The following is a 23,697-nucleotide window of genomic DNA, read 5'->3' on the forward strand; positions in this document are numbered from 1 at the left end:
ACAGAGGCCATTAAGGAAATGCAGCGTACGTACAATGCACTTTATGCAAATTCAACAGATGAACACAGCAACTGACTAACAAAGCATTCTGCCAACTGAACGGTTGACTAACACGACAAAAGATTAATCTTCGCATTATGCAAATGAGACTGAGAAATGACCGTATAGAGAATTCCTCGATTGCATAAAAGAGCAGCGATTTGTTGACAAGGATTGAGACCCATTACTAGGACACAACAACAACAGAGTCTGCATTCTGTGTAACCGAATCCTATTTGTCTTTTGACATCACACATGGAACAGGTTTGACACTTGGAATCGTCCAGACTCATCTAACCCTATAGCACAGACCAAGAGAAGCATAGGATCTCTTTATATGCCAAGAGTCTTTGTAAGAGTGAAGCCTATAGTCTCCGCATTAGCCATTGTGCTTGCCTTGGGACAAAACAGGTCACTAATGAATACACTGAAGTCTCAACGATCCAAAAAAAAAAAAAATCAGTTTACTAGTACAAAAGAAGGTATTCATCCCACTCTTTCCTGTTTTATCAACTGCTATCCAATACAAACCACCTGTCAAACTTGACTTTAGATATTACGGTTTTCCTAGGCACAAAACAAAGGATTGTCCAAATAAAAAAGGCACACTGTTTCATATCCTTTATTTTAAATATACAATGATCACCACTGGGAAAAATAAAAAGGCAGACACAGATCTGAATGTTCACGCTGAAAATGCACCAACATAAAAAAAAAAAAAAAAACGAAACATCAGCCTCACAGGCAAGCACCAGGTAAATCTACTTCTATCTACTCAACGGAGAACAAGACCTGCAGACCAAAATTCAAAAATCAAAATCAAGCTCGCTTCCTAAAGCTTGGCATTAAACGAACATACAACGAATTGCTCCCTTACACGTTTAAAGACGGAACACACTGTTACCATGTGCTCCAAACATTCCACAGCAACAAAAGGGTTAATGCATTACGCCCCTTGAAAAGTAGGTTGTAGTGTAACTTACATTTTTCAGCCGCCAAGGGGAAAAAGTTCCAGGCGTGCATTCTAAGCACCTAACACCACTAGAGGAAATTTCCTTCCAAAAAGGACTTCAAAACCACCAGTTATCGTTTAAAGCCCAAAAAATACGAGAGATCCTCTCAATGTCCGAGAGGCCCCAAGCAGGGAACGGCCGGCCCTGAGTGTCTTTTTCTGCGACCAAAAAAATAATAAGGACCAAAGGCAAAGAAATTATCTTGTTCAGTAACAGCTACGAGCTTCCCAGATCCTATCGTAGCCAACGACTCCTTTCAATCACTGCGGGACATGATGATCCGGATCCACAGATTAATTGTATCCATCACCGCTCCATAAAAAATCTTGGAGGGGGAACATCAAAAAATAAAAATGAAAATCCGTAAGAAAAACGATTTAGCATTCGAGAGGAATTCAGGAAACGTTGCTGTCGTTTACTCTCCCGGCATCAGCTGCGGCAGTCCTAGGCTATTAATTTTTTTTGCTGATCCTAGCAGTATTTCTCTCTTCGCCCAGAACAGATTTTCTTTCCTCTCTTGGAAAGTTCTTAAAAATCCCATAGCCACACAAGCTTTTTTTTTTTTTTTTTTCTCTCTCTCTCACTGGGATTATGATCTCAACTCAATGTGGTTGTACTGCCAAGGGGTGGGGGGAAGGAGAGAGAAAGCCAGTTCCCTTTTCTGTCTGCAAAAGCAAAAAAAAAAAAAAAAAGCTGCCTGTTTGCTCAGAAACCAACATGTGTCAATTGTAGTAGAACAACCAAAATTTAACCCATGTGCTACCGGAGAGAATACACACAAGGGGCAGGCATCAGTGATCTCCAGTGCCAAAAAGAATGTTCAAAACCCTGTCCGCTCAGAGTGTTGGCAAATCACAGCAATTTAACAGCAAAACAAGTTCAGAAACCCTAAGATTCCAAATAAATATCAGAATAAGCATTACCTGCAATCCACATTGGCTTTAAAAAGAAATGCATCCAACGGTAAGTTTTAAACGCTCCGAAACACAGAATTCACCAGGTGCAGTTATAATTTAACCAGATCCATATACACCAAGCAGAACAAAAAGGTAAGAAATTAACAGACCCCATACAGCTCTCTCATGTGAACAGTGCAGAGAAATAAATGAGAGTAATGCAGCGGATAGTATTTCCCCAGCAGCTTTGCAATGGAAGATGTAATGCTCTATCAGCATAGTTGGGATATAAATAAACATTTTATTCTGCAGGGGAAAAAAAATGCACTCTCTTATTGACTCACACACACACACAAAGCCAGGAATCAAGTCAGGGAGAGAGAGAGAGGGAGAGGAAGGGGGATGGAACGTGCATACACGGAGGAGCCCTTATTCCCATGGCTAGCTCACATAATAAAAATAATGTATATAAATATGTAACAAAAAAAAATTAAAATAAAAAAAATAAATTTTAATGTTTAAATAGCATTACCTAGAGGCAAACCCTTGTTTAGCAAGTGAGAACTTCCCATTGAGGTGTGTGTCCGGCCTCTCTAAAAATGGGTGAGATATGGAAAATTAATCCCAAGCATATGGCCGCCACTTCAATTTTTTCCCAGAAGTAAGAGAGAGAGGCACACACAGACGCATGCACACATGCAGGGGTACACACACAGTCCAAATGCACTGTCTGAGCAAGTGGGAGAGGCAGGAGGGGAGGAGACAGCTTCTGCCAGAAGCACATATTAGGTTTCTCAGCAGGAAAGCCAAGTGAAAGCAGTGTGGGAGGGAGGAATAAAAAAAAAAACAAAAACAAAAAAAAAAAAAGATACTTTTGTTCTGTGTTTTTAAACAATATTTAGAGATGTTGACTTTTATGTATCTTTAATTTAGAAACAGATGTCTATAGCTAGCCATCCATTCATTGCATACAATTTATATCCTCTAGCAATAGGTTACGAGGAAGGAAGCACTAAAATGCATACACTTGTCATATGGAATCTATGCATTTCCGGATAAGACTACTTCCTGGATTTTTAACCCTTTGCAAGAGAGGAGTGGATAGTTTGTCATTTTGCAGTTACCGGGGCTGACGGGCATGGCTTATCAAATGAATGGGCAATAAAAAGGTTAAAAATGATTTTTGCATTTGCAACAAAATATAAAAATTCACTTTTTGTAACAAATTTCAGACAGCTGCAAAGTGTTATTTCCCCTGTTATAAACCATAGAGGCACAGCTACCAATAGACAGGAAACAACTAGCACAAATTATTGTGACCTCTGGTAGCACAATATAAGTAACAATATTTCTCACAGGAAGTTATATTTCATAATTGTAAAGCTTTCCCCTTAACCCCCAATGACGAGAGGCATTGTATGGTATATTGTATACGTCTATACTTGCATTATAACAGGCCAAGTTACATTATGTGTCAATTACACTAAAAATACATTTCAATTACACCACTGATGCACCTTTGAACTTATTATCCAAATGTTGATGATGTTTTTAAGAATTAAAAGCAGGATTTATAAATGTGATCTACAAGTGCACACTACAGGTTTAATAAAAGAAAGAAAAAAAGGGGATCTTGGTTAACATTTGGTGAGGAGGCCGATTTTTAGAATTGGTTATCATGCCAAAAGAAAATGACCATAACTTATCATTAATTAAAATCTCACTGAGGCATCTAAGAGACACTCAGAGGAGGGTGGGAGAATATAACACATGCATGGGTGTCCCAGCCAGCCAGTTCACAGTGAAAAAAATTATTAATAGTTTTATATTAAAATAGTTTTAAAATATTCAGTTTTTTTAGAATTGAATCTGCCACTTTGTTTCCAATAAGATCCATGAAACCCATACGAACATGAAATTAACAAGATGATTGCACGCCATCGTCTCTCTGTCAGATAGGCCGCCGTTACGCCTTACTATAAGAGGTCCCTACAAGAGCATAAATGCCCAACAGCATTTAAACAAATATATCAGACCATAACTTTGAATTCCAGGCACAAAACTCTCCAACACGACTACTCGATACAAACATAATCGCAATCTGACTGCATTTTAACCTCCATATAACAGACCCTAAGCAATATGTAACTGAAGAGGTCAGTCATGTCAATATCCAAAGTATCCCTAGAAAGTTATGCAGCAATGGACTTTTATTCTCAAGTGTACTTTTGCAGTAAATGGATAGTAGCAGTGTCATATATTTTACATGCAGGTACACTTTGGGGGAGATGCAGTAGGGAAGTAGTGTATCCTGCGTGACATCAGTCTGTGCATGCCTAAAAGTGGGACAGTGGAGGGAAGGGTCGTTATAACGTAGCCAGTAAAACTAACTACTGGTACTCTAGATGATAGATAGAGCTATCTATAATATTAAAGCCTAGTGGCGTGTGTTAGTCTGTGTGTGTGTGGAAAAAAAAACCAAGCTGCAGCGCCACCTGCTGGGCGGAGTTATACACTGACCTACTAAATTCTTAGTGTGTGTGGAAAAGAAAAAAAACCAAAACTCAGAAAGGGCTGAAATTTGGTATACTAAGATGTTTTTAATTTGTTAATTTAATTTGTTAATTGTTAAAAGTGTTTATAAAGATTTTAAAAAAATATATATATATTTCTTGAAGGAGAAGTGACAGTTGGGAGTGGTTGGTGGTTGCCGGGGGTGACAGTTGGGAGTGGTTGGTGGTTGCCGGGGGTGACAGTTGGGAGTGGTTGGTGGTTGCCGGGGGTGACAGAGCGAGAGGAGTGTGATACTCAGGACCGCTGAGAGAGATCCCTGTGTCTGGATAGACATCTGGATAGATGTGGCGATAAAGATGAAGGATGAGGTGATGGAGAAAAATCATGAGGTGGTGACATGTGGACAAAACCACGTTAAAAAAGGGCGCTTGCGTCGGGAAGTAACGCTCTTCCCCTGAGGAGGCCTGGGCTAGGCCCAAATGCATGACAAGAACCTTCTTAACACCTTAAGTAGCTTGATTTGACTAGAATGCATGAGTATCATGCACGGGTTAACACATATATAATATATATATATATATATATATATATATATATACACACACACACATACACACATATATACACATATATATTATATATACATACACACACATACATACATATACACACACACACGTAATGTGTTACACATTAGACGCAGTTCCACATAGCAGCTGATACAACTCATTTTTAAAAAAAAAAATGGAGGTAGATGGCAACATGAAACAAAGAGTTGTCTTGTTTCTTTCCAAGATACGTTGGCTGGCGTGGTCAGCTGACTTCCATAATGCAGTACACTGAACTGTATGCAAGATGCATCTATCAAAAGGAACAATCAGGCCTAAATAATGGCCGTTGACTACGAGGCCTAATTACGTCTCCTGGGTGGAACGTTCTATCCATGAACCGAGCAGAAAGAAAATCCCCCGCATCTGCTAGACGGAGCCCCCCCAGCCCACTCCACCACTTCAGGTTAGGTATTGAAACATCTACAGGAAGTTGGAGATGAATAACTGCATTATGTGGCACTACAAAAAAGTAACAGTGGTAAAAGCATATTTCATTATACAGTAGTCCCTGTCTCGGGAGGTCTGCAATAATTGCTTCCTTGGAGTCCTTAAGATGATAATTCATACAATTTTATTTGTTTACTAGTTGACAATCCTCAACTCCAGACATTTACAGAGCGCTCCTTATTCATGTGTCGGCATTCTGCTGTGCAATGCGACTTATTACGTCATTTAAAAATTTAAGTATGGAAACATTTGAAAGAATTGAAATTCCGTATATAATATATACATGTAAAAAAAAAAAAAAAAATATGTAGATTTGTGAAGACCATTAAAAAACATGTAGAAGTAGTTTAAAATTTACATAGCAATCTACCCACGGCTCAGTTTGATTATAAATACAATATTACGTAGCTCAAAACGCAGAACAGCAGTCCGATGGATATTGGATTATGAAGAAAAATGAGAGGAGCACTTGATTTGCATTTACAAGAAAAATACTTGCCTTTAGATTGTAAGCTCTTGTGAACATGGCACTTTATTATTGTCGCAGATTTGTAATGCTCCGCAGGGTGTGAGTGTGTCCTATTTCATTTTTTTGCATAGCTAAAAGAAAGAAAAGTCTGCAGCATGCGTCAAGCGCTACGGAGTCTGCTGGCGCTATATAAATATTGATGATGATGATACCATTTCAACCTGTTAGGGGGTGTGGTATAAACTGTACACTGTTCACACTGCAGAGTATAGATAAATATAGGCTTTCACATAGCATTATACAGGGTTAGACACAGCGGGGATCTGAAGCTTGATGAAAGAGACAGAAGTACCTATTTATATAGCAGGTATAGGTAACCAATGTCTATCTGAACATAACACAGCGACATATAGCAGTGATAGTCTGAGGCTGCAAAGCTTATACACTGACAGTGTGACTGAGCTGGAGCAGATCCGGTCTACTTGTCCAGTGCCATGTACAGCAGTGTGTAGTCTGATGCTCATCCAACAACACAACTGTGTGTAATTTGTGCAGAACATAACCAGTGCAGCAGGCAGTACACAGGGGCTGCACAGGTAGGAGAGGGACGACAGTCTGCCCTCTCCAAACACGGCTCTGCAAGACTCACTTGTCAACAGTCTTACAGATGAATCCAATAGTGCCCTACTGCTGTAATTGTGTATTGAGTATTATTATTCTTCATTAATACAGCGCCAACATATTACGCAGCGCTTTACAGAGAATACGTAGTCATTCACATCAGTCCCTGCCCCGAAGCTTACAATCTAAATTCTCTACCACCGTCTGATTATTTTATAAACCCTCTAATAACCACTTTGAGAGCCAGTCTACAAATACTGTGTTCTACTTCCAGTCACCCATTAAAAAAAATGTTTTGGTAGTTGAGGGGTTAAAATTGGTTTTCCGCCTAAATTAACACATCTGTTTTAGTATTGGGACTCCATTGTTGCAATTGTGCCACACCCTCCCACTCCCTGTCACTGAGGCCTGTAGCTGGTGTGTAGAGAACCTGTAATCCTCTCCCCTAGCAGACAAACTGGAATGTAAATGACATCACTGGTAGAATCTAACAAGTGTAAGACATGAATGATCAGAATTCCGGAACTCCCAACGGCCACAAATCCAGTCAGAGTGTAAATACCCATAATGCTGTGCAATAATGATGATCATCAGCCCACCCTCACTGTATCTTACATCACACTACCTCCCATTGATCAGCACTTTGTAGATTAGATGATTATCTCTCTGTAAATCACCAATCTTGCAGATTCTATCGTTCCTTTCCACTAATTCCCACAACATAACGAGCTTGGCGCTTTAACACCACAGCACATTTTGTTAACCCTGTCAACAAGTATAGAAAGAATAATTTCATTAAATTCACCAGAATACATACCAAATCTCCAATATATTGCCATCTAATCTTAAATAACGTGAGGTAATTAAAAAAGGACATCAGTATTACTGGCAGGGATGTGAACAACCCAAACAAAAAAAAAAAAGAGTGACAACGTGATACTCTACTAATATCCGCAGGTACATTCCATTGACTATGGGAACTGAAAGCATGTGATTGCACTTGGCAGAACAAACGGGTTAAGAACAGACCTGTTTGAGGCCACGACTTACAACATCAGGTCATTAACTTTGCCAAGTTCAAGTTTCACTTTCAACAGAGTTTGGCTTTATGGAGAAGTAGAATTTTGGTTTCCAGGATAAAGGTTATAACCACACTGTAAAATAACCTAATAAACTCCTAGGAGAAAGTGGTTATCACCTCTAAGACCAGGAGATCCCTTTGGGTCGTTGTTGCTGTGCTCAGGAATTTGACACAAGATTTGTTAAAAAAAAAAAAAAATAAATGTTAATCTCTAAAGTGACATGGAGAAGCTGAGAGCAGAGATAGCAATACACAGCTAGTGATCCATTGCTATATACCACTGATGCATGACACACACACAGATTACTATACAGAGTGGCCGTGTCTGCCGTAGCTTAAAGACATTGTTGCACACTGGCCACAAAAACAGCTAGTTTGGGTGTCTATCTTCTCAACGTAATAGGTCTGTGCTTTATAAATAAAATACAGTCACATCCTCCCCTCTACCACCATCATCGGTTCAGTTCTCTCTATAAATTTTGTTCACATTACGTTCCGCTTGAAATGGACTAGACCTCTTCCATCAGACTGGCCCGGAATGGGTATTATGGCCTCAGGGGCGATTTGTATTTTTTTTTTTTAACTTTATAATTTAGCCTGCACTCACACATAACATTTAACTCAGTGAGTGTCAATGTGAAAAGGAGGCCTTGAAAGTGGCAGCAGAGAGGCAGAGCACAGGGCAGATATGCCATGTGACCTCCCCGCACTATGCAGAAAAGGTCACGTTCCGTGGAAGTCTGCCGCCAGATCGGGAGCAGCTGGCTGGGGGGGGGGGGGGGGTGTCGGGGACGCACAGGTTAAGGTTTGGCTGGCTGCGGGCCACCCGTTGCCCACTGCTGATTTAAATACTATGACAGTAATGTCCCTGAGGGTTAGTAATGGCCTAAACAATGGATCAATAGAGGCCGCCATCGATGGGTCCATTTAGGTACAAATGTTTTATGATCCAATAGTCTAATCCAGTGGTTCCCAAACTGTGTGCCTAGGCTCCCTGGGGTGCCTCGGGGATCTCACAGGGGTGCCTCAGCCAGGGCCAGTGGTAAGCAAGGCGGGGGACTGCTTGGTAATTATTTTGGCTTAGGGGTGCCTTGAAAAAATTATAGAAACTCTAAGGGTGCCTTGAACTGAAAAAGTTTGGGATCCACTGGTCTAATCCCAGGACACGAGGATCCCCCATCAGAAGATTTAAGGCAGTATAAGTTAGACTTGTATATTAGTTAAACTTGTATTTGCTTTTAAAAGTTACTGTGTTAGTAAAAGTCTGGATTCTCTAAGTATAACGTGCTGGGCCAAATTTTTTTTTTTCACTGTAAACTGCTCCTAGTCTCCCAAACTTGTCTGACCTGTATCCCGTTCCTCCAGCACAGCTTCCTGGGAGATGCTACATATGAGGTGGCAGAGTTTTGAATACAGACATGTTTTACTAGATTAAATAAGATAAGACCAGTGCCTCAAACCCCTTGCACTGGTCCCTGGTCTTGTTCTACTTTGGTGAGAATAAAGCTTAATAACTTCATTAGGAAAACAAAACTGGATTAAAGTGCATAGTAGATTCTAGTAAAAAAAAAATAATGTCTATGAGTACGTGAGGCATGTGGATATGTTCTAGAATAAATTGTGTTCACACAGCAACATGTGACAATTGCAGATCTACTTCCTCCCAGCGAGATCCTTATCACTTGGTCTCAACCAGAAAGTGACTGTACATCTCGTCAAGCATTAAACTGACATTGTACAGACATTTCCTATAATAGTTTTAAAAGGTTTTATTTTTTTTACCCCCAAACTTACATAGTAGAACTGAAAACCGCAGGTAACAGGTTACCCTCCTTGAATCACTACTTGTATAAGTCATATTGCAAAGGAATTTACAACTGGCAGCTCATGAATGTTGGCCTTGAAGTTGCCGATTCACCCAGGGAGCTTCTGCTAACTTAAAAGTATATTATTCTACATTTAAAGAAAATAAATTGAAAAGTTTAAAACTTTATTTCATACAGGAGGTACTTGACAAGCACCTCACATCACTAATTCGTGGAAGGAACTGGGTTCCTCAAAAGGATAAACCAAATCTGTGGGGTAAATTCACTTTTTCTTGTTTAGAAGCTTCAGTGAAGGTGTTGCCCATAGCAACCAATCAGGTTCCAGCTATCATGTTCTAGAATCCGATTATAGCATCACATTCACATCTGCCCCAAAGGAACTTACAGTCTAAATCCCTACCACACACATACAAAATAGGGTCCATTTCTGTCAAAAGCCAATTAACCTATCACAATGTTTTTGGAGTGTGGGAGGAAACCCATACAAGCACAGGGAAAACGTACAAACACCACACAGATATGGCACTGGTCAAAGTCAAACTCGTGACACCAGCGTTGTGAGGCAGCAATACTAACCACTATGCCAAAGTGTTCCATCTACATCAGGCCTGTCCAACCTGCGGCCCTCCAGATGTTTGTGAAACTACAAGTCCCAGCATGCACTTCCAGCTATCAACAGGTTGTCTACTGGCAAAGCATGCTGGGGCTTGTAGTTTCACAACACCTGGAGGGCCGCAGGTTGGACAGGCCTGATCTACATGTTGCTCTATCCCAGCCAATTTCAAGAAGAGAGAACATCCCCGACTAGCAGAACGGGATTACTTAATACAATAAGACCTAACATAACACATCTTCAAAATAAAGATTTTAAAAGAAGATTGAGCTTCAGAAAATTACACAGAAATGTATTCAAGTGCAGCAAGTGTTATTAAAAGGTCAGTATCAGTCACAGTATGGTGATATTTGCACCGAGCGTGTGTGCGCTTGGAGAGCAGTGTAACTCACAGCGTGGGAAATTTCACAACTTGTTTCACACATTTATTTGTTTCCACGTATATTTGTATACGGTCACCTATGCTTAGAGCTCACATTTGCCGTTCTGGTGTATATTAATGTACACTGCTTTTCTCTATCTTTCTCCTTATTTCACATGGACTTCAAAACTATGGATAAATGGAAAAATTTGAGTCCATGCACAGAACCTCAGAATGTTACGTACTAAAGACAATTCTATTACCTGGGCAGAGGCTTCTCTTCATTGCCCTTGGACTGGACACAGAACTGTGCAATGGAGACATTTGTATCTACACAAGTCTGTTGTCATATCCAAGGGCAACGGGAATAAAAAGGGAAACGGTTTCAGAGAATTCTCTAATCTAAGTAGTTTATCATCATGTGCTTTTCATGGGTAAAAACCAGAAGCAAAAGTGCAGACCGACTTATAAATGGTCTTTTATGGCAAAAGTGGGCAGTGCGCAGCACTGAACAAGTCACGAACTGGACACCTGGTTGGTGGTGGTGGAAAATGGCATCTAAGGCGTCGTTTCAGAATATCCCATAAAGCGTTAACTGGATTCAAATCTGGTGACCGATAAGGCCATCCCATATGGAAAATGTCAGTATCATGATCACCAAGTCATTGCGGGTCGACATGCTTTATAGATAGAGGAATGGTCATCCTAGACTGCCCCTTCCCCATCACAATCACCAGGAAAGAAACTCTGCAATATGAGGTGAAGAGGATCACGGAGTACCATTAAGACACGATTAGCATTGGCCGTGCCTTCTAAGGAATAGACAGGAACAAACGTGCATTGCCTGGTGTGATGAGACGTTTATTGATTGATATTCTGTATAGCTCTAACAGGAGATCCTGATTAAATGGCTGCTCGTGCCACAGACTGAAATACTCAGCCAGCAATCTGCAGTTGGTCACCTATTTCGCCTTGCACTGCAGATTAATGCCCAGATATCCTGGATTATGCTTTTCCACCCAGTTGCCCTTTGTCATAGGTGGTTTTCCCTCAACATTCTATGCGGACATCACCTCAGGGCTGCAAGTGAAACATTTCCAAGTCTCCGTTACCGAATCTCATGCCAAATGCAACCCAACAATCACCCCTCATTCAAAGTAACTAAGATCTCTTCTCTAGCTAACCATATTGATAGGCACTCCATCATTTTTATACATGACCCTCACAATGCGGACATATTATTTGCTTTATTAACGCATGAGACACATCTGTGTGGAGACCCTTGCTTTCAATATGCTTGGAATCCCTCACTTACCTAGGTGTTTCCTGGTGCATAATATCTAATTTGCGGGGCAATCCCTACCTTCTAATGACTCTAAATAGTATTACAAACCTTACAATGATCTAAATTGCCAATTGCCGTATCAATTGTTGATCCAAAAAGTTATCTATATAGTGTTGAGTTTTACAATTTTACTATTTTTTTTTTAAAAAAAATATTTAAGGCATTTCTTCTGAAAATTCCTTATTGCTCAGACCTAAATGTTCATAGCTTGCTAAAAATAAAGTCAGTATAGATGTCGCATGTTTGTCTTTGAACTGACCCAGTAAAATGTTGACCTAACAAGGTTACAGGTTATGTTTCTAGAGATCGCTTCTTTACTGCCACCTTGCAAAGCAAATGGGATAAATCGGATCTTGCAGCAGACACTATAACCCCCTGTTTCCTTTCCTTATGTGCATTTCTAAGGAGTAACGAACACATTTAAATCCACAAAAAGAAGAATCCATACTTGTTCCCACGTGCCAAATACACTGAAACAATAGAAACCACTGCGCTGCACGATGACATCACTCAAACTCCCTTTAAACTCCACAAGTCACCCTAAGAAGCACTCCTAATCAAATATTTTGCCGGTCCACTCCTAAATTAGTCTGTTGACGACCACCAGATTGGCTGCTTCAAATATTAAAGAGCTGGCAACAATGTAGACCTTCAAAACAAGATTCCAAGCATCTGGATTATTATTGAATGATAAAATATCCAATATTTTATTGAAAAGATTTGTTGTACAAAATTTGGGAGCCTTGTTGTTCAATTCTTATCACTTTAAATTCTACGGATGGAAAAGCTCGGTCTGGTTTCTATGTACAGTCTAATGCCCAATCCTCCATCCCCTTAACGCTGGGCGGTATACAACAACCCCCCCTTTCTGGTAGCCAGTCTATAAAATCTGTTCTTCTCTTGTAATTATACAGTTAAACTCCTATTTGGAGAGTAATATAAAATGAAGAACTGGTCTACCTTTATCACCATCTAAAATTTCTACCCGATGGCCAACATATTATATAAACCTCCTTTTTGGAGGACTAAATATAATACAAACCTTTACAGCAGGATTTGGGATTGGTATCTTGCCCACCAGGACTGAAGTCTACTCTCAGCTTGTGGAATCATTGTGGCTTACACAGAAGAATCCTCTGCATGCTGCTGTGAACCAGTAAAATAGCAGGTGTTCTATTTGTACATAAGATTCAGAGTCTCCGTAACACATTTGCAAATATACGATAAGCCACCCGCCACGTCAAGGCGCTCCTGCTTATAAGAGTAGAGCTAACCCTAAACATCGAGTCCCTACATTGGGTCACATATTCATGTGTTTTAAATTATCCGGTAACTTATCCAGAGGTATTCCAGGAGCTGGCAAATTGGGAGTGGAATGTAATATATTCCAAAAATGGGGGTTTTCTAATTTTTAGGAAAAAAAAAAAAACCATTGTTGAGGTCGAGACATTTTTTTGGTTCACGAAACTTGGCCTTCTTTCTTGTTTTCTTCTGTCTTATTTTCTTCAAGATCAGGCTTATCTCATGCAGCAGTCCTAACTGGTGTAAGGTCATCAAGTCCAGCATTTTCAGACAGTCTGTGTGAAGGGGGCAGAAAGAAAGATAGGTGCGGGCAGGCGCTGACCCCCATACTGGTAAGAATTTTTTATCTTGATTTGGCCGGCAAGTGGGGGATGGTAGACGGAGGGGAGCGCCTCTCACGCTTGGCGCCCCTCCCCCGTCTAACTTACCCAGCTTACCAACGGCCCTGGCCTCAGCACCCCTGTGAGATCGCCACGGCACCCCAGAGAACCATGGCGCACAGTTTGGGAGCTGCTGGTCTACAATCTGTTGGCCTGGCCTCTAGGTGCACTCACCCCTCCTATCTGATTTGCTGCTCTCTACAGCGGTAAACACATCCTCCTCCTTGCAGACTTGCCATCAAAAGCTGTCAGATGCAGTATTGGCACGAGAGAGTGTACAAACATTAACAAACTTTTTACACTCTTACCGTTCCATAAATGGGTCATAATTTAATAAAAACGAGCATCCAAAGTCACCTTTACTGTAATTTGAATAGTGCAGTTCCTTTAAATAAGTGACCTTTGTTTTTGAAATCTTCAGAGCTAATATGAGTGTTCTGAAATGGAATGTTATTTTCTTAGTAGAAATCGCTCTCACAGAACTCTGCCAGCCTTCCACACCCAACCTATGTGAGCCAGACTAGGAAATTGTCCTCCAGTGTGACGTGTTGCATTTCAAACTTTAAGTTTCCTTGCCTACTTATTATTTTTGTAGTCAAGGTCGTGAATTTGTTTTAAATTTGACATTTTGTGGTGCCATATAAACCTATAAATATTAACATCAAAAACATGTATTAAGTTTACTGTCCCCCTGGGAATCAAAAACACAAATTAACACAGCGACCCCATGTAGATTTTGTTTTATGAAACAGCAATTTTTATATGTTGAACATGGAATGGATTTTTTTCCAGGAGGTTCTGCCATTTTTCTTTGCAGAATTGACGTTTGTGACAGATTTAAATGGCTGCCACAGCAAAAAATAAAATTGAAATCCCTCTCATGACCGAGGTAGTCATGAAGCTCCTTGATGATCACATGACTACAGAGGAAAGAGGAGGGGTTATACTATAAACATTCCAAAGCCTCTCTGCTCACTACATCCTGTGTCATGGGACTGTGGTTGCCAATGGTAACCGTATGACTTTGCAAACTGTTTTTATTCAAACGGCTAACAATAAAAGCTCCATGTGAGCTATTATAATGGACTTCCATAAATAAATTGAAAAAACGCTGCATGTCTTATTTTAAAACTAAAATTCCCTCTATAAACACACAAAAAAAAAACCAGTTAAAAATATACCTTAGGGACAGTAATCAAGTTACCATAGAGACTGCTTCGTATGTCCAGCAGCCATGTAGATTTAACCAGGGAAATAAAAGATAATTTGCTCACATTGATGCTAGAAACAAAATGTTCCAATAAGTACAAACATTTCACATTTTATCCCATTTCAGGACACTCCCCGGCAGCTTGATAAATACCTTTAAACCTCTTCAACAATGTCCTAGTCAAGAAATACTGTAGAACTCTCTACCCAGATAATAGTGGGAAAAAAACATGTGATCGCAAATGTTTCCTATGTACAGGATAAACATACCGAACACCACAGTGACTCAATAGAGGCCCAGCCACTGACGGGCACCAGGATGGTATTTATTTCATAGCTATATTATAAAAATCTATATTTCTCATTAATAAAAAGCTAAAATAAAAAAAAAAAAAAAAGTTTGAGTTTGCAAAGAGAATAGAGAGACGTTCCTTCATTACTATACAAAATGCTTATATTTTGCATTGGTGAAGAAAGTACTCTATTGTAAGTAATGCTCAAGCAATAAACTAAACAAACGGTCCTTCGCTGTAAAAACGCAAGGTGCCATTAACAGCTGGTTCTTGGCAGACCCAAGACAAGAAATTATAGAATGTCCTTTGTGCCATTTACTGGTTTTACCCCACCCCCTGTGCGCTCCGTATAATGCCACAATCTTTCTATCACAGATTAGGGCTGAAGAGCGCACTATATACGAACGTCAGAAAATCTGTTTATAACGGCGCAGTGTATACCGTGCCAAGGATAGTGTTTATAATGAAGCCAAATGACCCCAATTATTCATCATATTGAAACTACATCAATATAAACCAATTTAGAAGCTAATGCAGGCCTGTCCAACCTGCGGCCCTCCAGGTGTTGTGAAACTACAAGTCCCAGCATGCCCTTCCAGCTATCAACTGGTTGTCTACAGGCAATGCATGCTGGGGCTTGTAGTTTCACAACACCTGGAGGGCCGCAGGTTGGACAGGCTTGAGCTAAAGGGTCAATATAAAAATTAGAGATGCTCAGGCTCGGTTCCTCGGAACCCGAACTTCGGGTATTGAAAATGAGGCAAATCGTCATGGTGACGTCGTCGGATCTCGCAAGTTTTGAATTCCTTTTAAAGATCCAACATCACGGAGAGTGGGAGGGAGGGCGGACCCCCATTTATCTTTTCTGCCACTGCTGTGTGCCAATGTGTCCTAGATAGTAGGAACTGACGTGTGTTTGTGTCGTTGCTCTGTCGCTTACCATCCAGCCAGGTCGCTGCAGTCTTTGTTCGAAAGTGTATGTAAATATCGTGACATGTGAGGTGATCAAAATTGACTGCAAATGACTTGAAATTTGTGTTATTGAGGTTAATAATAATGTAGGAACAAAAAAGGAGCAAAATTATGCGATTTTAGCATATTTTTAGGATTTTTTCTAAAAAAAATCCAAAACCCAAAAAAACACAAGGGTGGTTTTGCCAAAACCAAAACGCGAAGCTAATCCAGGTCCAAAACTAAAACCAAAACCAGTTCACGGGGGTCAGTGAGCAACTGTAATAAAAATATACATAGATATATAAAATGGAATCCTTTATAAAAAAAAAAAAAAAAAAAAAATCTATATATATGAAGCCATTGTAAATAGCCAATGTGAACGGTCTGGGCTTAGCAGTGTGAAATTCATTTTACTTGACATCTCTCTGCTCAGCGGGCTGGAGGACAGGACATCCCATCAGTGCTTCCAACTAATTGATCCATTTGCTGGAAAACGGTTTGACAGCAGGCACCGTCACATACATTTGCCCCAGGGCAGACGTCAATGAAAATGTCAGCGGCCTCCTGAGACTGATGGTAGGTAACAGATCAGTGTATTCTGAGCATCTGCGCGAGGGGGGCATTCGGGCAGCTGTGTGTGCACTTACATTAAGATGTGTGTGTGTATACACTAATAAATCCTGTGCGAGGAAGAGCCAAGCTCCTCTAACAACCTGATGTTTTACATCTCAGGGGAAGCAATATCCTCACATTTTCCACAGCTTGCTCCAGGTTACAATGATATTCGCAGGCAGAGTGAGCTAGAGTTATAAGTGTCATTATGCCAGGGATGTATCCACTGAAGCTTGCATTCTATAGGGAAACAGGAATACTGTAGCTGATCAACTAAAGGCTTGTGATCACTTAATGCTTTGCTTCTTTAAAAGGAGTTTCATGTAAGTAACGAAGACCTGGCAGGAATACAGATTACTTAGAGGAGGGGAAAATATATTTTCCTCTGTATTATAATATACATTTTCCAAGTATATTTATTTTACCAGTCACTTGGCTGCTACTGCTCAAATAATCATGACAGAGATGTCAACATTCAACTTTTACCAAGAGTGACTTAAGCAGAGCATCTTAGAGGAGAGACTACAGCAGCCTTATTCAGCAAGCTCTACAAAAACAGAAAAAAGTTCCCTAGGGAAGTTAGTACATCAGTGAAAAGACAACTGTTGTCAGCGCTTATCCTGTACACTGCATATTGTGTATCTAGCACACAAAAAAAAAAAAATAAAAAAAAAAAAATGATGAGATATTGGTTCACATTATTATCAAAACATCACAAGCCTGCATCCCAGCATAACGGTCAGTGTAGGACCTGCATGCAAACATCACTAAAAATGCAGTTAAAATGAGATGCACTCACCACCCAGGTACAGGGGCTTACATCTAACTAGGGCTGGCTTGTGAGCCTCACTCAAAATATTGCTATATGTTGTCTTGGCTATCTATCAAGCCTATTTAAGGAACATTTGAGACAAAACCAGAGAAGAAATAAGACCGCGCTCAGTTAATCCTATATTATATGTGGTACCAGTTGCATGGCAATATAAAAAGGTCATGTATGTAAAACAAAACGAAAAAAAAATTGATCAAATATGAACCAATACCTCATGTTTTTATTTTGCTAGATACACACAGATATGTAGTGTTAAGGATAAGAGCCGACAACTGTCTTTATGCTTTGTATGCGTATCGGGAGTTTATATTGCCACACAGCTGGTACCATATATAATATGCTATTAACAGAGCACGGGCTTATTTCTGCTCTAGTTTTGTCTCAAAATGTCTTCACAGCTGTCCATCAAGCTTATTTAAGGCTTATTTGGGTGTGGCCCACAAGCCTGCTCTTACTAGATGTAAGCCCCTGTACTTTGGGCTTTTTAACAGTGTTTGAAGCATATGGGTCGGTGTAGGACCTGCATATAATGAGGTGCCCTTGACGTTGGGATGCAGGCTTAAATGTTTTAATCAAATTGTGAACCAATACATTATGTTTTCATTTTGCTAGATACACACAGATATTCAGTGTTAAGGATAAGCGCCAACATTTGTCTTCTTGTTTTGTATACATATAGGGAGTTTATATTGCCATGCACTTGGTACCATACATAATATGGGATTAACCAAGTGCAGGCAGCTTATTTCTTCTCTAGCACATCAGTTATCTGCAAATTGTGGCTACAAAAATTAAATACAGAGTCACAGGTATGAGAATCCAGATGGAACAGGGTTAGAGCTTAATATGTTCAGATCCCATAAGAGAAGAAAATATGTACTCTTGGTTAGAACAAGCATTTTGCTTGATACAATCACATTATTAGAACATTCTACCTATACATTATAGTAGCATGTCCACAACAATCTGGAGTGTACAAACGGGACACGTTTGGCTACATCACTGAATGTAACCAATCAGTTCACTAGGAACTAGTGACATCACTAAGGCATGATGTAGACTGTGCGCTAGCGAGCAGGGCCCTCTTACCTCTGTCGGTATGTATCACCCAGTATTGTTTTATTACTGCTTTTTCCCCAATTGTAAAGCGCTACAGAATCTGCTGGCACTATATAAATAAATTATGTCAACAGTGTAGGTCATTGTTCCACCTAGTTCCTGTCAGTCTGCATTCAAATACATAGACTCCACCCAGAAAATGGCTGCTTCCACTGAATGTAAACGAAAGTTACATTTTAATTATGCATTCTCCGTTATTGTATGCCAAACACATGCCAACACACGCGCTTCCTCCCCCCCCCCCATTAGCTCAGAGTCAGGAAGTGGAAAAAAGGCCAGGCCATGTCAAACCATTAGTAAGACAGCAACAATAGAGACAAGGTTATAGATAAAAGCCAGCAAATCACGGCTGAAACATGCAATTTATGGACAGAGAATTTCTGCAGTACGAAGCTAAAAAGGTATTCAAATCGACAGAGCCATTATTTGCTAAAGTGGATTCTTCAGACTCTTACAGCCCCCTCCAGGGTGTAATCTTAGCAGGGTTACTGCTAGTACACTTAGACAGAGACATTTAACCTATAACACAAAGTCTTCCTCTTGAAAAGGTAGATTACCACCAGTACACTTTAACGTGGGCTACATGTAGCATTCACTAAAGACACGTCTTTGTAAAACAAGGCGCAGGGCTACGTGATTAAAAATATGATCTTATCTGTATCCTGGGATTTGTCCGATTCCTGTATGAATCAGGAAGGAATTATTCCTCTTTTATGGAAAATAGGACTACGCTTTTTGGGGAGTGGTTTTGTTTTTTAAAAAATGAAAAGGTTTTATTCTACATACATGGGTATTTTTTCCAACCCGGTATGTAACTAAGGACTGATGTAACAGAGGGCCACAGCGTTGACCCGGCCAAATTTTTCATATTAAAAAGCTTCATCCGTAATAGTACGTTCGCCCATCACAGAACAGCAGTCTCATTAAAGCCTGACATCTCATGGACAGGATTAGAGAAAGGATGACCAGGAAGTGATGCTTCAATGTACAGAGTCTCTGCTGCCCTCCTATGTCTACACAACACAGGCCAACAGCATCCTAGGCAGTGGATTTTACATGATTAATGACGGCTGCTGCAGAACAGACCGTATACAGGTCATCATCATAATTCCTTCTGAAATATACTACTGTCCCACTGTGCAAAATTATTCTTAATCTAGTATGTATTTTGAGGAGGGGGTGTTCTAATATCTCAGGGGGATCAACAGAAAACCACACACGCGGGCAAGCCGGAAGGTAGACAACATTAAAGGGAATGTCAAAATTTACATACCTGTAATTTTATTGGTGTGTGCACACACCATACTTGCCAGGATATTCCGGGAGAAACACGGATTCCGGGTAGGTCTCCCAGACTCCTGAGAGAGTATGGCAGCCTCCCGCATCTATCCACTTCCTAGCGAATTGGGCAATATTAGATCCAAAATTATTCGATTTGCGACATTTGACCCCACCCACGCTGTAAAATGACGCATGTGTCATTATTATGCAGGGGCGGAGTCAAACAGTGTGATTTGCATAGCCCCACCCCCAAATCGCCCACCTCCCCCCAGGCAACTTCCGGACACAGGCGTGAGAAAGTCGATAAGTACGGTGCACACTCCCCAATTTACCTTTAAATATACCCCTTTATTCTTCTGGCTTCCTTTATTTATTTATTTAATCAACACAAAAGCTGATCCCTGGATACAGTTCTATCCAATGCAGAGCGCACAGCGCAGCAATGTCATTTCCTGCGACAGCTATAATATACAGCTCATGCAAATGAAGAGCACCGTTCCAGCCAATAAAGTTATCTGAAGGTGGCCAAACTCTAGATTGGAGGAGAACCTCTAGAACAGACAGAAGGTGCAAAAACATTTCTCCTATACAAGTAAAATTTCGTTATTTCCCATATACATTGACACATACCTGCGGACTGTAGTGGGAATGGTTGCGAGAAGAGTGGATTCTGGCAAACCTCCCGAGACCAGATAGAGAAATCCCTCCGTTTCTCCGGAGGGGGAGGTCTAACAATTCAGCAATTATGCACTATATTTGGTTTTACCATAAAAGGGGGCAGGTACTTGCCAAGTTGAAGCTGTGCTGTAGACACCGCCCAGAAAAATTATTATACATGTATTTATAAAAATTAACAAAAAAACCCATAAAAAAACATTTCATTACAACAAGAAAACAGACACATAACTGGATTATGTAATGGAAGAGGAAAATATGTAAGTTGTTGTTTTTTTTAAAAGCATCATTCATTTTGAAGGATAGAAACGGAAATTGAAAAACATTTGCACAAGGCATTTCGGATGTGCAGCGCCGATGAGAACAGGCTGCTGTAAAATTAATGGAGCAGAGATACAAGTTTACAGTCGTGGAACTAGTCCATTGTGCAAATGACCTCTCCTCCAGTGTGCTTTCCTAGCTTAGTGCCATTGTGCTCCTTCAGGAGCGTACAGTATTGAAAAGGTCAGGAAAAAAGTCCCAGTAGCTTATTCTATTAAAACAAGCATGCAGCATGGCCCAGATACGTCCATTCACACACACGACATATGCTGTGTGCTCTATACACACACACAGAAAACAATATATAACCAAAACATATATACCGATCAATAAATCAGGTGAGTGTATGTTTTATATAGGAGGTGCATATAACAGCACTCTTCCTGCTCTGTACTGTAGGAGGACTCTGCTCCTTTCACTATCTAACCCTCAGTCAGTAGCTACCTCTTGTCATGACACAGTCCCGGTCACATGTAGCCCAGTCTTCACTAACACAATCATGATTGGACAAGTCACCGCCATCCACAACATCGGAACCTGCATGGAATGCTGGGAGCAGAACGATCTGATTGGCTACAGGTTGCCAACCATTTACATGGGGATGATCAGGAGAGAGAGATTAATAACCAAGCGTGTAACATAAAAACTGACTTTAAGAGATTTGTAAACCCAGACCACCCATCCTGTAGCAGTTCATCTGGTGGGCAAGAAACTGGTTTATACAAACTGAACAGGGACGTACTTGAGGGAAAATGGATCATTAAAACACTTATTCACAGATACAGACATCACGAATACACATTTTACTAATATACTGCACAGGGCTCATGTTACTACACATTTAGCAGCCAAACAGACGCATGGGAGCCAGTGCAGAGAAGCTCATCAATACGGATCTATGCAGCAAAGACTGTATATAAAACAAAGGGATGTGTATAACCTAGAACACTGGTAGGTGCACACTGCAACGCAAACATTGCTTCTATCATTATATCCGGCCATTGGATACGATAGATTATAACACATAAAATTGTTACAGAATTCCTACATGTTTAGCAAGATCCTTTAATTGGATAATTAAGCAGAGCAGTTCTGTGTACTAAAGTAAACCAATTACCCCAAAGCAATTACAAAAGAAATGTACATAGCCATGAATGAGCTTATTATAGCATCTGGCCAATTAATCTTCATGGTAACTCCAGCATAATATTTATCAGTTATTTATACTACAAAAAAAAACAAAAAAACCCGGTTTCTTTCATACGCCCATATAGCTGAACTATATTGCGCTCTGAAAATCGCTGCCATTTTTTATGTATTTATTTTGGGTAAAGGGCAGCACCAAGTTAACGCGTCCAACAGACGAAGTATCAAACCCTACATTAGCCACACCTGTCAATTATTGAATTGAGGCGTTTCAATCAGACCCGTTGCCAGAGGTGTATAAAATCAAGCACCTAGCCATGTAGTCTACAGTTACAAACATTTGTGATACAAAATGGGTCGTTCTGAACAGCACAGTGACTTCAGGCGTGGTACTGCGATAGGATGTTACCTTGGCAATAAGACGGTTCGTGAAATTTCATCCCTGCTGGATATTCCACATCCAGTTGTAAGTGATATTAGAAAGTGGAAGCATTTAGGAACAGCAACAAAGCGGAAGACCACGTAAAATCACAGAGCGGGGTCAACAACTGCTAAGGTGCATGGTGCGTAAAGGTAAGCAACACTCTGCTGATTCCATAGCTGAAGAGTTCTGAGCTTCCACTTGCATTAATGTAAGCACAGTAACTGTGCAGCAGGAGCTTAATGGAATGGGTTTCCATGGATGAGCAGCTGCATGCAAGCCTCACATCACCAAGACCAATCACGGATGGGCAAGTCTGGGTTTGGTGGATGCTGGGAGAATGTTACCTGCCTGACTGCATTATGCCAACTGTAAAGTTTGGTGGAGGAGGTATAATGGTATGGGGCTGTTTTTCAGGGTTTGGGCTAGGCCCCTTATCTCCAGTGAACGATCTTAATGCTTCAGCATACAAAATCATTTTGGACAATGCTATGCTTCCAACTTTGTGGCAACAGTTTGGGGAAGGACCTTTTCTATTCCAACATGACTGTGCCCCAGTGCACAAAGCAAGGACTACAAAGACATGGTTTGATGAGTCGGATGTTGAAGAACTTGAATGGCCCACACAGAGCCCCGACCTCAACTTCATCGAACACTGCAAGCTGTGATTCACTCTGTGTGCTCTGTTAGAAAAGCAAACAGTACAGTGGACATAATTTATCCAAGTTTACAACCTAAATACTTAATGTATATTATTCAGCTCAGCAATACACACACACACATATATATATATATATATATATATATATATATATATATATATATATATATATATATATATATATATATATATATATATATATATATACTTACCTCTGATGAAACTGTTCGATTGGAACCGAGAAACGAGTCAGTTGACATCACATCTGGAATCACACTTGATCTCTAATGTCAGCAGCAATGGTGTGAGCACAATTCACCTTATTTCCTGGATTGAATGGCCATTCCAACGGATGGATTTATGCCCAAGTCTCAGATCAGATAAGTCCAATTGTGCTACACTAAGCGACTGAATTATTGGATGCGTAGTGTCATCCCAAATACAAACATCTTTGGAGAATGCAACATCTTGTCTGATATGCCGATTGTGGGACTGTATGTATGACAGATACCATTTGGTGACTATACACCTAAGGCGCTACAATAGAAGAATCTTTCACGTTGTCAAAGAATATTAAGCATATGCCACTGTCTTGTTATAGACCATTTTGATAGGCATTGAGAACGTGGATATGGATTTGTCAGGACCATTGGTA

At 40.3% G+C, this 23,697-nt stretch overlaps 1 protein-coding gene across 15 annotated transcripts in view; it reads right to left on the reverse strand.

Annotated features, from left to right (window-relative positions):
- Positions 1–23,697, reverse strand: part of CTBP1 (C-terminal binding protein 1) — a 434,573-nt gene that overhangs the window by 73,964 nt on the left and 336,912 nt on the right. The window contains exon 1 of one of the 15 annotated variants that reach the window (XM_075194141.1): positions 7,428–7,464. The exons of 9 other annotated variants lie outside the window; for them this stretch is intronic. In XM_075194141.1, coding sequence (XP_075050242.1) covers positions 7,428–7,449 — 22 coding nt within the window. In that variant the 5' untranslated portion in view covers positions 7,450–7,464. 5 more of the 15 variants (XM_075194132.1, XM_075194139.1, XM_075194140.1 and 2 more) reach the window with 5 other exon arrangements.

Source organism: Mixophyes fleayi, chromosome 1, assembly GCF_038048845.1.
Source record: "Mixophyes fleayi isolate aMixFle1 chromosome 1, aMixFle1.hap1, whole genome shotgun sequence".
In the NCBI taxonomy this organism is placed as follows: domain Eukaryota; kingdom Metazoa; phylum Chordata; class Amphibia; order Anura; family Limnodynastidae; genus Mixophyes; species Mixophyes fleayi.